The sequence below is a fragment of the Delphinapterus leucas genome, chromosome 6 (assembly GCF_059928025.1).
Source record: "Delphinapterus leucas isolate spDelLeu-1000000601 "Yukka" chromosome 6, BTC_Dleu_Yukka2, whole genome shotgun sequence".
NCBI classification, from domain to species: domain Eukaryota; kingdom Metazoa; phylum Chordata; class Mammalia; order Artiodactyla; family Monodontidae; genus Delphinapterus; species Delphinapterus leucas.
In genome coordinates, this window is record NC_143134.1 from 80304936 (window position 1) to 80319115 (window position 14180).

Below are 14180 nucleotides of genomic sequence, written 5' to 3' on the forward strand. Positions count from 1 at the left end.
AAACAATCATTTATGGCATTCCCTGGCAGTCCACTGGTTAGGATTCCAGGTTCAATCCTGGTCCGGGAACTAAGCTTCCACAAGCTGCACAGCATGGCAAAAAAAAAAAAAAAAAGAAAGAAAGAAAAAGAAACCACTTAAGGGAGTAGTTCTTGAGCTTACTTATACATCAGGATCACCTGTGAGGCTTCTTAAACCATGCAGGGGGTCTGAGTTCACATGTGTACTGAATCTGAATTCTCCAGGCCCATGAAATATATATTTTTAACAAAACTGGCATAGTCAGTTTGGGATAAAAAGCAGAAGTTATGTAGGTTAAAGGAAAGAAAGGGCCTTCTAGCCAGAAAACTGCAGAGGTTAGGGAGGTAGGAGGAACTTTGCCTGTTAAGGAAAAGATGTTCAGTTTGGAAAGGCTAGAATGTGGGGAGGCAGGAACAGTATAGAGATGAGATTTTAGAGCTGTGCCTTAGTTTTTAGTGGCCTTGAGGTCTGGCTGTTTGGATTTTATACTGAAGGGCTGGAGACTCTTTGAAGGTATTTAAGCAAGGTAGGAGCATGGTTGGATTTGCATTTTAGATGGAGAGAGAGAGGGGTAGTAAGAAGACATCCCTGCAACCAATGGTCCATGTTGGGAGTGGTGTGGCCAGAATGTCACGAGAGGCTCTGTGGATGGGGAAGAGGGGTTGAACTGGACTGAAGAAGGGATCATAATAGCCGCCAGATCATGGGGAGGCCCTGTGTGCTTTCTGTAGCTACCAAAGAGGCCACGAGGCTTCTCACAATATGCGCAACTCCCTTTATTCTGAAAAGATACGTCAGTTTTGATTGCTCTACCCCATCCAAAACCCTTCTCTCTCCAGCCTCCTGCATCTTCTCCATGTGGTACTCTATATCCCAAGGATCCATTCTTGGCCCAGGCCCATAGATCCAGATATTTATTTCTAAATCACTGCTTTAAGTCCCTCAGGCATCTCAACTTCATTATGTGCAAAACAGACTCGCATTCCTCCTTGCAAATCTGCGACTCCTTCACTTTTTCCTATTTTCTGAAATAATGCCAGCCAATTCCTGAGCTGTTGTCCTTGCTACCTCAATTGCCCGCACCCTCCATGTCTATCCTATCACGCAGTTCTTCTGAGTACATATGTCCAATATTGCACCCTCTACATCTACCTTTCACATAGCCAGAGGGATCTTACTAAAACAAAAATTTTATATCTACCATATCCTTGTATAAAGCCTCTCTGTAGAGGGCTTCCCACTTTCCTTAGGATAATGACCTAAGTCCTTAACTGGTCTACGGTCTTGCAGGGTTTGGACCCTTCCTGTACCAGCAACATCACCTCTTGCCTTGGCTTTCTCTACCACAACCTTCCTTCTGGTGCCCCTTGGTCTTTTCATGCACCATACCCACCATCTGGGGTGACCTTCTATCTCCCCAAGTTACCTCCCTTTGTCCAGTTATATCTATCATCTCGTTTAAATATGGCTTCCTCAAGGAAGCCTTCCTGGATTGCTGAGACTTGGGCGGTCCCCCTGAAGCTCAGTGTCACAGTACTCAGCACAGCTAAAAAGGATAATCTTGTGCGTCATCCATTTAACAGCCATTTTCCTGATAGAATGCTGGTTCATAAGAGTAGAGACTGAGTCTGCCTTACTTCCCTTGATATCACCAGGGTAGTGCCTTGTACATGGAAGGCATTCAATCAATATTTGCTGAATGAATGACCATCTAGAAGTTGGCAAACTTTCACAAGAGCCATAGAGAAACAGAAGGCAGGAGAGCCAGTGTGGAAAAGGGGAAAAAAAGGCACTTACCGATTTCCCATGAGATGTTCTCCATTTCTTTTCTGTGCTTTAGATACATGGGCCACACGTGGCCCTCAAAGTACCCTGGGGTGTCTGGAGGCTCGTAGATCCTTGTACTATCAAAATACGTAGGAAACTTTACGTTGACATAAACACAATTGATAAAGTAAAATAATGGTCAGGACAACGGGGAAATCACTCAGAGACTGAGTCTAAACAGGATTACGACTACACTTTTTAGACTCAATGCCAGTTACAAAGACAACACCCAATGGATTTAGTCCCCTGATCTAAAAAATGAACTCTAATTCACTACCATTCATAATTATTTTCCCCCCTCTAGTGATTTATAAAAGAATTGAGAGACAAATGTTAATGTAAATAATGATAGAGATACTGATATGTTGTAGTAAGCTTTAAACTAATCGGTGTTCTCTGTGGCTGTAGCAGAATACAGGCCCCCTAATTTAAAACCATAATCAACATGGGATTACTTCATATGAGGATTTAGGAAAGATAAGCCAAAGAGCTTGTACAAGAGCCTTTTCTTAGAAAAGTAATTTGCATTACTCCATGTGGGTGACCATTTATGGAAAAAGGTCTTGCTCTTTGTATGAAGAATTGAGGCTTCTCTTGCTTGAAAAACGACATATACACATTGCTCAATAATGCTGTTTCCTTGTTTTTCCTAAAGTTTGTCTTTTGAATTACAATCCACAAAGGCAATTTCAAAACTTACCTCCTCCTCCTCTTACATTCTTCATACGGAATGGTCAGAAAATAGCTTCTATTCCATATAGTGTCAAGGGGCCTAAATTAACAGCATATTTAGTGCACAAAGTTTTTTTTTCCCATTCACTCAGAGTCAATATTAGAGTGGGGAATGCTTACTTATAATTATAGAGAAGGAAGCCTTCGATAATTAAGATGGGAATTTCCTCAGCGTTTCCCCTGTCCCTTGATGCCAGAGGGTGTGCTGCGCTTTCCATCCAGCGGGAAATGGCGGACATCATCTCCTCCATGTTAAGTGCTTCAAGCACTTCAAACAAACACAAAAATATGAAATCAATACAACAAAAGTTTTACGCTGTGGCTTTTTATGATGAGTGCAGCCAGTGGTCTATAAATATATAAAATAACACTATTTTATTTACCCTTCAAACACCTAATTAGGGACTTTCCTGGTGGTCCAGTGGTTAAGAATCTGCCTTCCAATGCGGGGGACACGGGTTCGATCCCTGGTCTGGGAACTAAGATCCCACATGCTGCGGGGCAACTGAGTCTGAACGCTCTAGAGCCTGCACGCCACAACCAGAGAGCTCACGTGCCGCAACTACTGAGTCCACGTGCTCTAACTAGAGAGGAGCCCACATGCCACAACTAGAGGGCCCACGCACCACAATGCAGAGCCTGTGCACCGCAACTAAGAGCCTGTGCGCCGCAGCTAAGACTAAAAAAACACCAAATTAACAAATGTTTTAGACAAAAAATATAAACTCTAATATTGATAAAGTGGTATGCTTGATATAGTTTCATCCTGGAAAATTGTATTTATCTATTTATTTATTTGTGGCTGCATTGGGTCTTTGTTGCTGCACGTGGGCTTTCACTAGCTGCTGTGAGCAGGGACTACTCTGTTGTGGTGCGTGGGCGTCTCATCGCAGTGGCTTCTGTTGTTGCGGAGCACGGGCCCTAGGCGTGCAGGCTTCAGTAGTTGTGGCTCTTGGGCTCTAGAGCGCAGGCTCAGTAGTTGTGGCGCACAGGCTTAGTTGCTCCGCAGCATGTGGGATCTTCCCGGACCAGGGCTCAAACCTGCGTCCCCTGCATTGGCAGGCAGATTCTTAACCACTGCACCACCAGGAAACTCCTGGAAAATTTTAAACATATACAAAAGTAGAGCATAGAGTACAATGAGCTCCCATGTCCCCATTACCAGCTTTGACAATTATAGACTCATTGCTTTATTTATAACTTCTATTCTCCCTTGACTATATAAAAGTTTAACATTTTTGGATAACAAAATATTTATAAATTAGTTTGAAAGATATGACACACTGGTGAAAATACCTGCAACGTATTTGGCAAAGAATGGATATCTTTAATATATAAAGAGCTCTTACAGATAAATAAGAGGAGGAAAATCATTAAAAGAATTTACAAAGGATACAAGTATGTCACATTCAAATTCTAAAATGTGCATACTTTTAGAGTTTACAGTTGTTAATGCTAGAAAAGTACCCTATAACAGTGATTCCCAAAGCATGTTATCTACACTAGCAGCATCAGCATCATCTGAGAACTTATTAGAAATGCAAATTCTCAGCCCCACTCCAGAATGACTGAACTGAGCCATCTGTTCTTAAAGGTTTTTTAGTGGAAGGTTTTAAAATTATGAATTAATTCATTTAAAAGATATAGAGCTATTAAGATTTTCTCTTTTTTTCTGGTGTTTGTTTTGGTTAATTTGCATTTGGTAAGACTGTCAATTTCATTTAAGTTTTCAAATTTATTTGCATAAAATTCTTCATAATATCCTCATCTTTTTAATGTTTGTAGTATTTGTAGTGATATTAACCTTTTTGGTTTTGATATATGTAATTTGTGCCTTCTCTATTTTTTTTATTGATCAGTCTTATTTAATTTTTTTGAGGACCACTCAGATTCTTCAATCTGTAGGTTTATATCTTATGCCAAATTTGAGATGTTTTACATCATTACTTATTTGAATACTTTTTCAGCACCACTCCTCCTCTCCTTCTGAGCTTCCAATGATATAAATGTTAGATCTTTCATTATTGTCCCACATTTCTGCTCATTTTCTTTCTTTTTGCCTGCTTTGTGTCTTCATTGCTGCACGCAGGCTTTCTCTGGTTGCGGCAAGTGGGGGCTACTATTCATTGTGGTACACAGGATTCTTATTGTGGTAGCTTCTCTTGTTGCAGAGCACAGGCTCTAGGTGCATGGGCTTCAGTAGTTGCAGCATGCAGGCTCAGTAGTTGCAGCATGCAGGCCCTAGAGCACGTGAGCTTCAGTAGTTGTGGCACATGGGCTCAGTAGTTGCAGTGTGAGGGTTCTAGGGCATGTGGGCTTCAGTAGTTGTGACGTGTGGGCTCAACAGTTGTGGCTCGCAGGCTCTAGAGAGCAGGCTCAGTAGTTGTGGTGCACGGACTTAGCTGCTCCACGGCATGTGGGACCTTCCCGAACCAGGGATTGAACCCTTGTAACCTGCACTGGCAGGTGGATTCTTAACCAATGCACCACCAGGGAAGTCCCTCTGTTCATTTCTTTTCAGCCTACTTTCTCTTCCTTGTTCAGATTGAATAATTTCTATTGTTCTGTCTTGAAGTTCACTGATTCTTTCCTCTGTCATATTTATACTGCTGTTACACCCATCCAGTAAGTTTTAAAATTTCAATTATTGTATCAGTTTTCAGTTCTAAAATTTCTATTTGGTTCTTTTTCACATCTTCTCTTTCTGTGTTGAGGCTTTCTAATTTTTCACTTGATTCAAGAATGGTCACAGGGCTTCCCTGGTGGCGCAGTGGTTGAGAGTCCACCTGCTCATGCATGGGACACGGGTTCGTGACCTGGTCTGGGAAGATCCCACATGCCGCGGAGCGGCTGGGCCTGTGAGCCATGGCCGCTGAGCCTGCGCGTCCGGAGCCTGTGCTCCGCAACGGGAGAGGCCACAACAGTGAGAGGCCCGTGTACCAGAAAAAAAAAAAAAAAAAGAATGGTCACAAATGCTCACTGAAGCCTTTTTATGAATACTGCTTTAAAGTCCTTGTCAGAATTCCAGCATCTGTGTCATCACAGTGTTAGTGTCTAATTCTCTTTTCTCATTCAAGTTGAAAGTTGCCTGGTTCTTAATATGACAAATGATTTTTAGTCTCATCCTGGAAATTTTGGGTATCATGCTATGAGGCTCTGGATCCTATTTAATCTTTTTTTTTTGCAGGCAGTGTCCCTGTTTAGGTGTAGTGTGCAAGTCCAGGTGGGGTGGATGTTCAGCTGCCTGCTGGGCCTCACCAATACTGAGGTGGGGGGTGACTGTGGGGGGAAAAGAGGAAAGCACGTGGGTGTGGCTTCATTATAGCTCAGTGAGGATAGAAGTTCAGCTCTCAAGTGGGTCCTGCTGACAGTAGTTGACACTGCCTGGTTAAGGAAAGTGGAGTGCCAACTAGCACCACCTCACACTGCCTTATTCGGTCTCTTTGCTGCCAGGTAGGTGTGGAAGTTCAGCTCCGTTTGGCACCACTGATATGATCCCTATGACGATATGGAAAGCCAACTCACCATACCTTGCTGGTGCTGATGGGTCCAAAAGTCTAGCCCTCCACTAGGCCCTGCTAACACCATGAGGGGAAGTTGGTTTTTCCTTTTGTTTGCCTACAGTAAGGTGGATATTAACAAATTAATTTTCTATTCTGTTAGGCCACCCTTTTTCTAGTCCTTTGACTATACGGAACAGGTTTCTTGGGAATTTTGGGTTGTACCTATTGATGGTTCCATGTTGTACACTTCTCCATCACCAGTCACCCCCTTCCAGATATATGAGAGACAGACAAAAAACAAAAATCAAACAGGAAACTCACAGCTATGTCATTCCTCAAGATCCAAAGCCCCCAGTCAGTCTTCTCTCTTCATCTTTCAGAGTTTTTCCTTTTTGTTGTATTGCATCCGTGGTTTTTAGTTATAAGAGGGAGGAATAGCAAGGAATGGGGCCAAGCCATCTTGGCTGGAGCCAGAAGTACCATCAGTTTTAATGTATTTCCACTATCATTCAGTTAAAAATATTTCCTAATTTTCATTGTGATTTATTCTGTGACCCCTGGGATATACAGAAGTGTTTTGCTTCAGATCAAATGTGATGATGTCTGGAATTTGCTTCAAAATAATATAGAAGGAGCAGGAGGGTGAGGGTATGGATGAAATATAATTGGCCAAGAGTTTATCATTTTAAAAGCAGGATGGTGAATTCATGAGAGTTCATTATACTTTTCTGCCTTTCTTTGTATATGTTTAAAATTTTGCATAAGAAAAAGTTTTTAAGAATCAGAAAAAAGGTACTGATTAATTTTCAAACACTTGGGAATTTACTATTTACTCTTTTGCTATTGATTTCTAATTCAGTTCTCTGTGATTAGAAGATATCTCTATATTACTTCAATACCTTAAAATGTATTAGGACTTGTTCCATGTCCTTGTGTATGCCTTCCATTTTGGTTAATGTTCCATGCGTTCTTGAGGAAAAAAATGTGTGCTCTGCTGTTGTTGGGTACATGTTCTATATATGTTAGTTTGGTCAAGTTTGTTATGTTGTTCAAATCTGTTAGACTCATAATTTTTGTCAGTTTGTTCCATAAGTTACTGAGAAAATTGTATTAAAGTCTCCCACAATACTTATAGATTTGTCTATTTGTCCTCTTAGTTTTGTCAGTTTTTGCTTAATGTATTTTGAGGTCATTATTATTAAGTGCATACAAATTTTAGATTTTTTATATTCCAGTTGAATTGATTCATTGAGCTCTCTTTATCTCTAGTACTACTCTTTGCCTTAAATTTTACTTTGTCTGATATTAGTACAGTTACACTAATTTTCTTTCAGTAGGTATTTGCATGGTATATCTTTTTCTAGCCTTTTACTATTTACTTTTCTATATCCTAATGTTTAAATATATCTCTTATAAGGAGCTTATAGTTGGCTTTTTAAAAAAATCCAGTCTGACAACTTTTGAGTATTTCATTTTAGTTAATTTAACTTAATATAGCTACTGATATGTTTGATTTAAGCTATCATTTTACTATCATCTTCTATTTTTCCACCATCCTTTGATATTTTAGTTCTGTTTTTTACCTCTTTTGCATTTATCAGTTATATTTTAATGATTCTACCTACTTATAAATGTGATAGCTATATACTTTATTACTATTGTTTTTATTTTAAAAAATATTTATTTCATTTATTTGCGGCAGGCGTGCTCCTTAGTTGCGGCAGGTGAGCTCCTTAGTTGTGGCGTGCAAACTCTTAGTTGAGGCATGCATGTGGGATCTAGTTCCCTGAGCAGGGAACGAACCCGGGCCCCCTGTGTTGGGAGTGCAGGGTCTTAACCACTGTGCCACCAGGGAAGTATTGATAGCTATATACTTTAAAACTATTGTTTTGGTAGTTATCACAAAGATTTCAACATTACCTTGACTTACCTTAAATTTGTACATTTACCTAAAAGTTCAGATTTCTCCTTAAGATAGATTCCTGGAAGTGGGACACCTGAACACATGGCATGAATATTTTACCATCTTTGGGACATGTGCTCAACCTCCTTTCCAGAAAAGGTTGTACCAATTTATATTCCCATCTATAAGTTTTTGTTTTATTTGGCCTATGCCATTACTAATTATTAATCTTTTAAAAATCTGTTGATTACGTAAGCGAGGAAAAAATAAGTTATAATTCTTTGACTACTTTTCTTTTTTCTTTTTCAAATTAAAAAAAAAATTTGGCCACACTGTGCAGTATGCGGGATCCTAGTTCCCCAACCAGGGATCGAACCCGGGCGCTGGCAGTGAAAGTGCCAAGTCCTAATCATAACCGCGGGCCTCTCACCGTTGTGGCCTCTCCCGCCGTGGAGCACAGGCTCCGGACGCGCAGGCTCAGCGGCCATGGCTCACAGGCCCAGCCGCTCCGCGGCACATGGGATCCTCCCGGACCGGGGCACGAACCCGTGTCTCCTGCATCGGCAGGCGGACTCTCAACCACTGCGCCACCAGGGAAGCCCCCCTTGACTACTTTTGAGGTTGACTTTTTATTGTACGTTTATTAATCATATAACCTTTTGCTTCTGTGAACAATTATTCACATCATTGGACATTTTTCAATTGGGATATTAGTGTTTTTCTTATCAGTTTGTAAGAACTTATTTAGATTAGGAGTAATTCTTCGTCAGTTGTTGAAAACCGTTTTTCCTTGTTTAACTCTTACTTTGTAATAATCTTCCTTAATAACCTTTAGAAAAGGGGGGAGAGAAGAAAAAACTATCCTGGCTGCAGCTCAAGACACAAGAATAGATACAGCCAGTCAAGGATTTTGCCTCTTTTAAAACTATCATGTTTCTGTAAGAACTGATTACACAACATTTTTCCTCCAAGGTTATCAAAGTTAAAAATAAAGAACAAATTTTATGGCTCTTTAAGAGAGCTCTCTCTATTGCTAGTTTGCATAAGCACTCAATGATCATCTTGTTAATTATAAATGTTGATAAGACCATTAAATATAGTTTACTAGTACAGCATTCCTTTGCAGGTCTATATAGATGTTTTTCTGATGGACTTTCCTCCGCTGGCTTCAAAGCAGTGTTAGACTGGGCAAGAGGGTAAAGTGAATCCATCTAAAAAATATTCACTATTCTTTTTGAGCAGTGAAAAGACTCAGTACCTTGGTCACTGAGAAAGTAAGCTCAGAAGATAGAGAGCCCTAAAGTTCGCTACAAGCAAGAGGAGTAGACTAACAGAGACCCACCTTATCCCACCTTCAAAAGAAAAATTTATTTTCCAATGTTTTCAGTTTTAATTATAAAAGTGGGGAAAAGGTTTCATTTATTTAAATAGCTGAACATAAATCAGAAACCCTTACAAAAGCATGCTTAAAGTACAGCAACATAATTTAAACTTATTTTGAGACTCTCTTCAGAGATAACAAAGTTATTTGGGTTTGAAAAAGGAAACAAACATTATTGCATAATGTTTTGTAAGCTCATCTACTTACCATCATACTGAAGAAATCCATTTTCATCTGTCTCTATCTCAGACTCTGGCTGGAAAAATAATAAAGTACCCATAAAAACTGTGCAGTGCAGAAATAATGCAATCATAGAATGAAGAGTTGATAAACCTTTATTTTAACAAATGCTTTGGATGGTGAGGATAAATAAAATTAGATTAGCTCCCATAAGTGTGCCATCTAGTGGAGAACTAACACTACTGCATTGAGCCTCCCTTCACTACAAAAGCACAATCACTCAGCAAATGCTTTTGGATGTAATTCAATTAACTTTGCTACTATGACTTCTTTTGGTTAAATAAATTATCTGAGAAGTTTTATAGATACCTTAAAGAAATTATCCTGAGATATGATACTGCAGTTTGGAAGGCGTTTCTGCAAATTCTTAGCCAGTGTTGTCTTCCCACCATTTGTCACACTGAACAACAACAAAAAAAGAAAACAAAGTAAGAAAATACCAAGAAGGAAGATGCATTAAAAGAACATAAAACATTTTAAAGTGATCTTAGAAAAAGGATATTTAAAACAATATGTAATATCTAAGAAAAAAATATTTCTTTCATAGATAGGACTTTGTTGGCAAAAATCATAGGCTCAAGCAGGTCTGATGCAACAAATGATAAGAAATAAGCTGGAAAGGATGGAGCAGAAAGGTAACTAATATTGGGCAAGTGAACTGCGTAATACTAAGACTTAATTACAGCTATTGCATTGGAAGCAAAATAATTTTTTGTCTATGCTGAAACATTCACAAGGTTCACATGCCACACAGAGAATATGAGTAGCACACTTTAGTGCAAGTATATAAAACTGCACGTGGTCACTGTGATTTTGTTTCAATGCACAGTGAAGAAAAATGGAGGAGTGGCTTATTACAAGCCCACCTATCATGACTTTTCACCTCCTTTGGAATGCCTCCTTTTCCCCAATCTCTCTCCACTTTGGCGCTGGTTGGGAGGTCCATTGTAGCTTATCACATCCTGTCAGTTACTTGTCCCCTCTGGCTGGACTGTGACATCAAGGAGAACGGCGACCCTGACCAACACCTCTGTGTATGTATCCAGTTTTCCAGTACCCAGAACCATGCATTGTTGGGGGGGAAGCACTTCTCCACTCAGTCACTCAGAGAGTTTTTTTTTTAAAACCTGGGGCTTATGTACTTCCAAAGAGTCTATGGACAGATTCAGGATCTTTGTGAACTTGAAAGATATTATATCTTTATTTTCAATAAATTCTAACAGAATTTTGGCATTTCCTTTAATTAAAATATAAGTCACAAGCAACAGTATTATTAATAGTACCTGTGGCTTTTTCACCAACAGAAATCACAGACAGGTATTTTCATATCATGTTGCACTTGGGGCAGACATCTTGAAGTATCATTGACACTCTATTACTTGAAATTTACAGCAGCTTTTAGACTCACCACAGGACACAGTTATTTAGTGAGTTAACAAAGAAGCATGTGTATCATAATGCTACAAATTTTCTTTTAAAAATATTTTTATAACTATATTATCATAACTGGTTTCCTCTGTATTGCTGTATTTTATTTTGTGCATTTAAAACCACTACTCGGAGGAAGCAAGACTTCATCATACCACCAAATGTCTATAGCACAAAAAACTTCTGACTGCACATGAATTGTGCTTATTCCGAGGTAAGATGAATTGCAGTATGTTTATAATCTAGAAAGGGGAAAGGAACTAATACTTATTCATCAAAATTGTTTATTGGATATAATTCAATTATTAGCCAAATATCTTACACCTACAAAGTATTAACAGAAGAAACTTGATTCACACTTTTTTTGTTTTTTCTGTTTAACCTTAGATCACACAATTGGGTAGGATATGGGCAATCTCTTTAAAAATGGAAAAGTGGGTGGGTATTACCCTATGCATTGAGAAAATACTGTTATGAGAAATTTTTTCCCCCTTTACCGAAAATGTCTGTAATCCATGTTGAATGCCCATAGTTCGATTATTGAATTTTGGTTTAAAATACATAGTAAACAGGGATAACTTTATTACAGTATGAGCAACCTGGCTAGAAAATGTATCATTTTCTAGACTCACCTCTTTAGTTAAGATCATGCAATTGAACCAACAGTAATTAGATCCCTTCTCACTGACTTAGTTAGAGCCAATGAGAAATAAGCACCCCATTTTTGTAGACCTGGTAGAGAAGGACCAGCTAGAAGGCAGTCCAGGTCAGAAAGATGAGGGAGGGGGAAAAGTAAAAGCTGTATTCTCATAAAACTTGCTCAAGGTAACGACTAGCAAGTAATGGAGATGAGATACAAAGTCCAACTCTAACACCCATGGAGTTTACATTTCTTAACATTAAGGAAGGAACTTTGTGAGAATGATGAAAGTTGTAAAATCTTTCCCCAGAAAAATGAACATCTTCACACATGCATTAAGTTTTCAGGAGGTTCATGGATGCCACTTGAATCCTCTAGAACCTTTACTATTCCTTGCAGTCTCAACTGAATATTTAGTTCATAGGGCAGCAAGTGGTAAGTACATGAGAGAGATACAGCACAGTGAGTTTGGAGGAAGGAAGGCAGGAACTGCAGCTGAGTCTGGCAGGGGCTTTGCAGAAGCAGCAGCACTAAAATGAAATCCTGGCACTTGCTGAGGAAGAGACAGTGAAGAGAGGCTTTCTTAGGAAGTTATGCATAGAACCAAATGCGCGTGGCACGAAAGCATGACACAGGTTTCTAGATAGAGGGCATTATACTGGAATATTGAGAGGAGGAGAATTTATTCACACACGTGCAGAAGAGAAGTCGGATTGGATTCTGTAGTGGACCTGGTAGTGGCCTCCCCAGGTTCCACCCCAGTTTCCAAGGTCTGGTTGGGATTGACCCCGCTCTCAACTCCAGAGCAAGGGCCCCAATGGCCTAAACCAATCAAGGCAATCCCCTCGCTTTTGCCACAGTAACTGTGGCTATGTGACCCAGGTGGTCCTGTCAAAGACCCTTGACCTAAGGGAAGCAAAGCACTTTTTTCCCCCTAGTGACAGGCTAAGGAGAAGCATGAGGTCCCAGGAGCTGCTAGTAGTCCCTTGCGACCAAAAAATGCAGCCAACTTTAGGATGAATCCAAAAGGAGGAAGACACAGAGAAGAGGCAGAGAGAAACGGAGTCTTTGGTGACACCACTAAGCTCCTGTATCAAATCTTTCCTGTACCCTGCCTATCTGCCCACCCCGAAGCTAGTCCATTTTATTATTTTTGGATGGTCCTCATATATCAGGAAATTTAGACTGCATTTTAAATAACTGGGAACCACCAAATATTGTTCATCAGGTGAGAGAAAATTTAAAAATTCTGTATGAAGATGAAACTGGCAGAGGTATGCAGGGAAAATTAAGAGGAGGAGATTGGAATTAGGGAATGAGGGCTTGAATTAGGATGGTGGCAGTGAGTGTGGAAAGGAAAGGAGGGATGAGAAGCAATGCAGAGAAAAACTGAACTTGGTTCTGATTAGATGAGAGCAAGTCAAGGCAGAGTTCTGGCATTTAATTCATTCAATGTTACTTCTAATTGATTAATTAGAAGTAATTAATCTAATTAATTAGATTAATTAATTGTAGTTATGTAATGCAATAATACATTGATTTCCCCCAAATTATAAACCTTTAATTTCAATAGTCTTAAATATTTTATTAACTAGACTACACATAATGTGAAAGGACTCAGAAGAAAGATGAACATAATACACTAGCAAAACAAATAAACAAATAATGTCATTTTAAGTTGCTGTTGTCTTATTTGATTGCCCACTTCTTGGTACCATGGGTAGGGTGACCATAAAATTTAGGACACTTCTGAGAGGGAGAGGGGTGAATGATTAATAATCATGCCAGGGAAATAAGGACTACCTCAAGATGAAAAGTATGGGGAAAAGGGGTAGAGGTGAGGTGATTCCTTATTCCACATGTCCAAAGCTGGGCATAACTGGCAAGAAATGATAGATTTTCTCCTATGTCACACTGGAGAAGCAGCCATATGGAGAACGATAAATCACCCTGAACCAACGTAGCATTAGATCAGGCCTTGCCTCTGGTGTCAGCTTTAGAAAACAAACAGTAAAGCAGGTAAACTTTGTGTACCGACTCCCCTGTTTCTGTTTACAGGAAACTCTCCCATCTCCTGTTGGCATTTACATAGCCAGTGCTCCACCGTTTTAAATTCAAGTGTCCTGTTCTCTTTTCTGGGACTCAGGAATCCTTCTCACTGCTTCTCCTTCCCCCACCACATCCACATGGAAACACCCTTTGGACATCCTGAGTATCTCAATCAGCTGTCTGTAGCAAAATTACTCACCCACCGATTCCAATGACAAATGTTTTCATAATTAGCTTTGAAAATCACGTCTTCCTAAAATTAAAAAAAAAAAAAAATTGAAAGCACATCACTTAGGTGTCTAAAGAGATAAGAGTCCTAACTTACAAGGGCCAGCTGAGGGGGAAAGATGTCAGTGATCTTTGGGTTACCCCCCTAGGATTACCCACATTCTGTGGGAAAGTTTCACACTATACTGGCTTCTCTCTGCCACAGTCTCCTGCTATGTGCCAACAGCT

General features: G+C 39.7%; 1 protein-coding gene across 2 annotated transcripts in view; it reads right to left on the reverse strand.

Annotated features, from left to right (window-relative positions):
* NMRK1 (nicotinamide riboside kinase 1) overlaps positions 1-14180 on the reverse strand; it is a 35760-nt gene that overhangs the window by 8929 nt on the left and 12651 nt on the right. The window contains exons 2-7 of one of the 2 annotated variants that reach the window (XM_022573493.2): positions 13924-13977; positions 9917-10007; positions 9575-9623; positions 2701-2848; positions 2549-2620; positions 1819-1925 (exon numbers count right to left, since the gene is read on the reverse strand). In XM_022573493.2, the coding sequence (XP_022429201.2) occupies positions 1819-1925; positions 2549-2620; positions 2701-2848; positions 9575-9623; positions 9917-10007; positions 13924-13952 (496 nt within the window). In that variant the 5' untranslated portion in view covers positions 13953-13977. The remainder of the gene's footprint in view (positions 1-1818; positions 1926-2548; positions 2621-2700; positions 2849-9574; positions 9624-9916; positions 10008-13923; positions 13978-14180) is intronic. The other variant, XM_089913316.1, reaches the window with a different exon arrangement.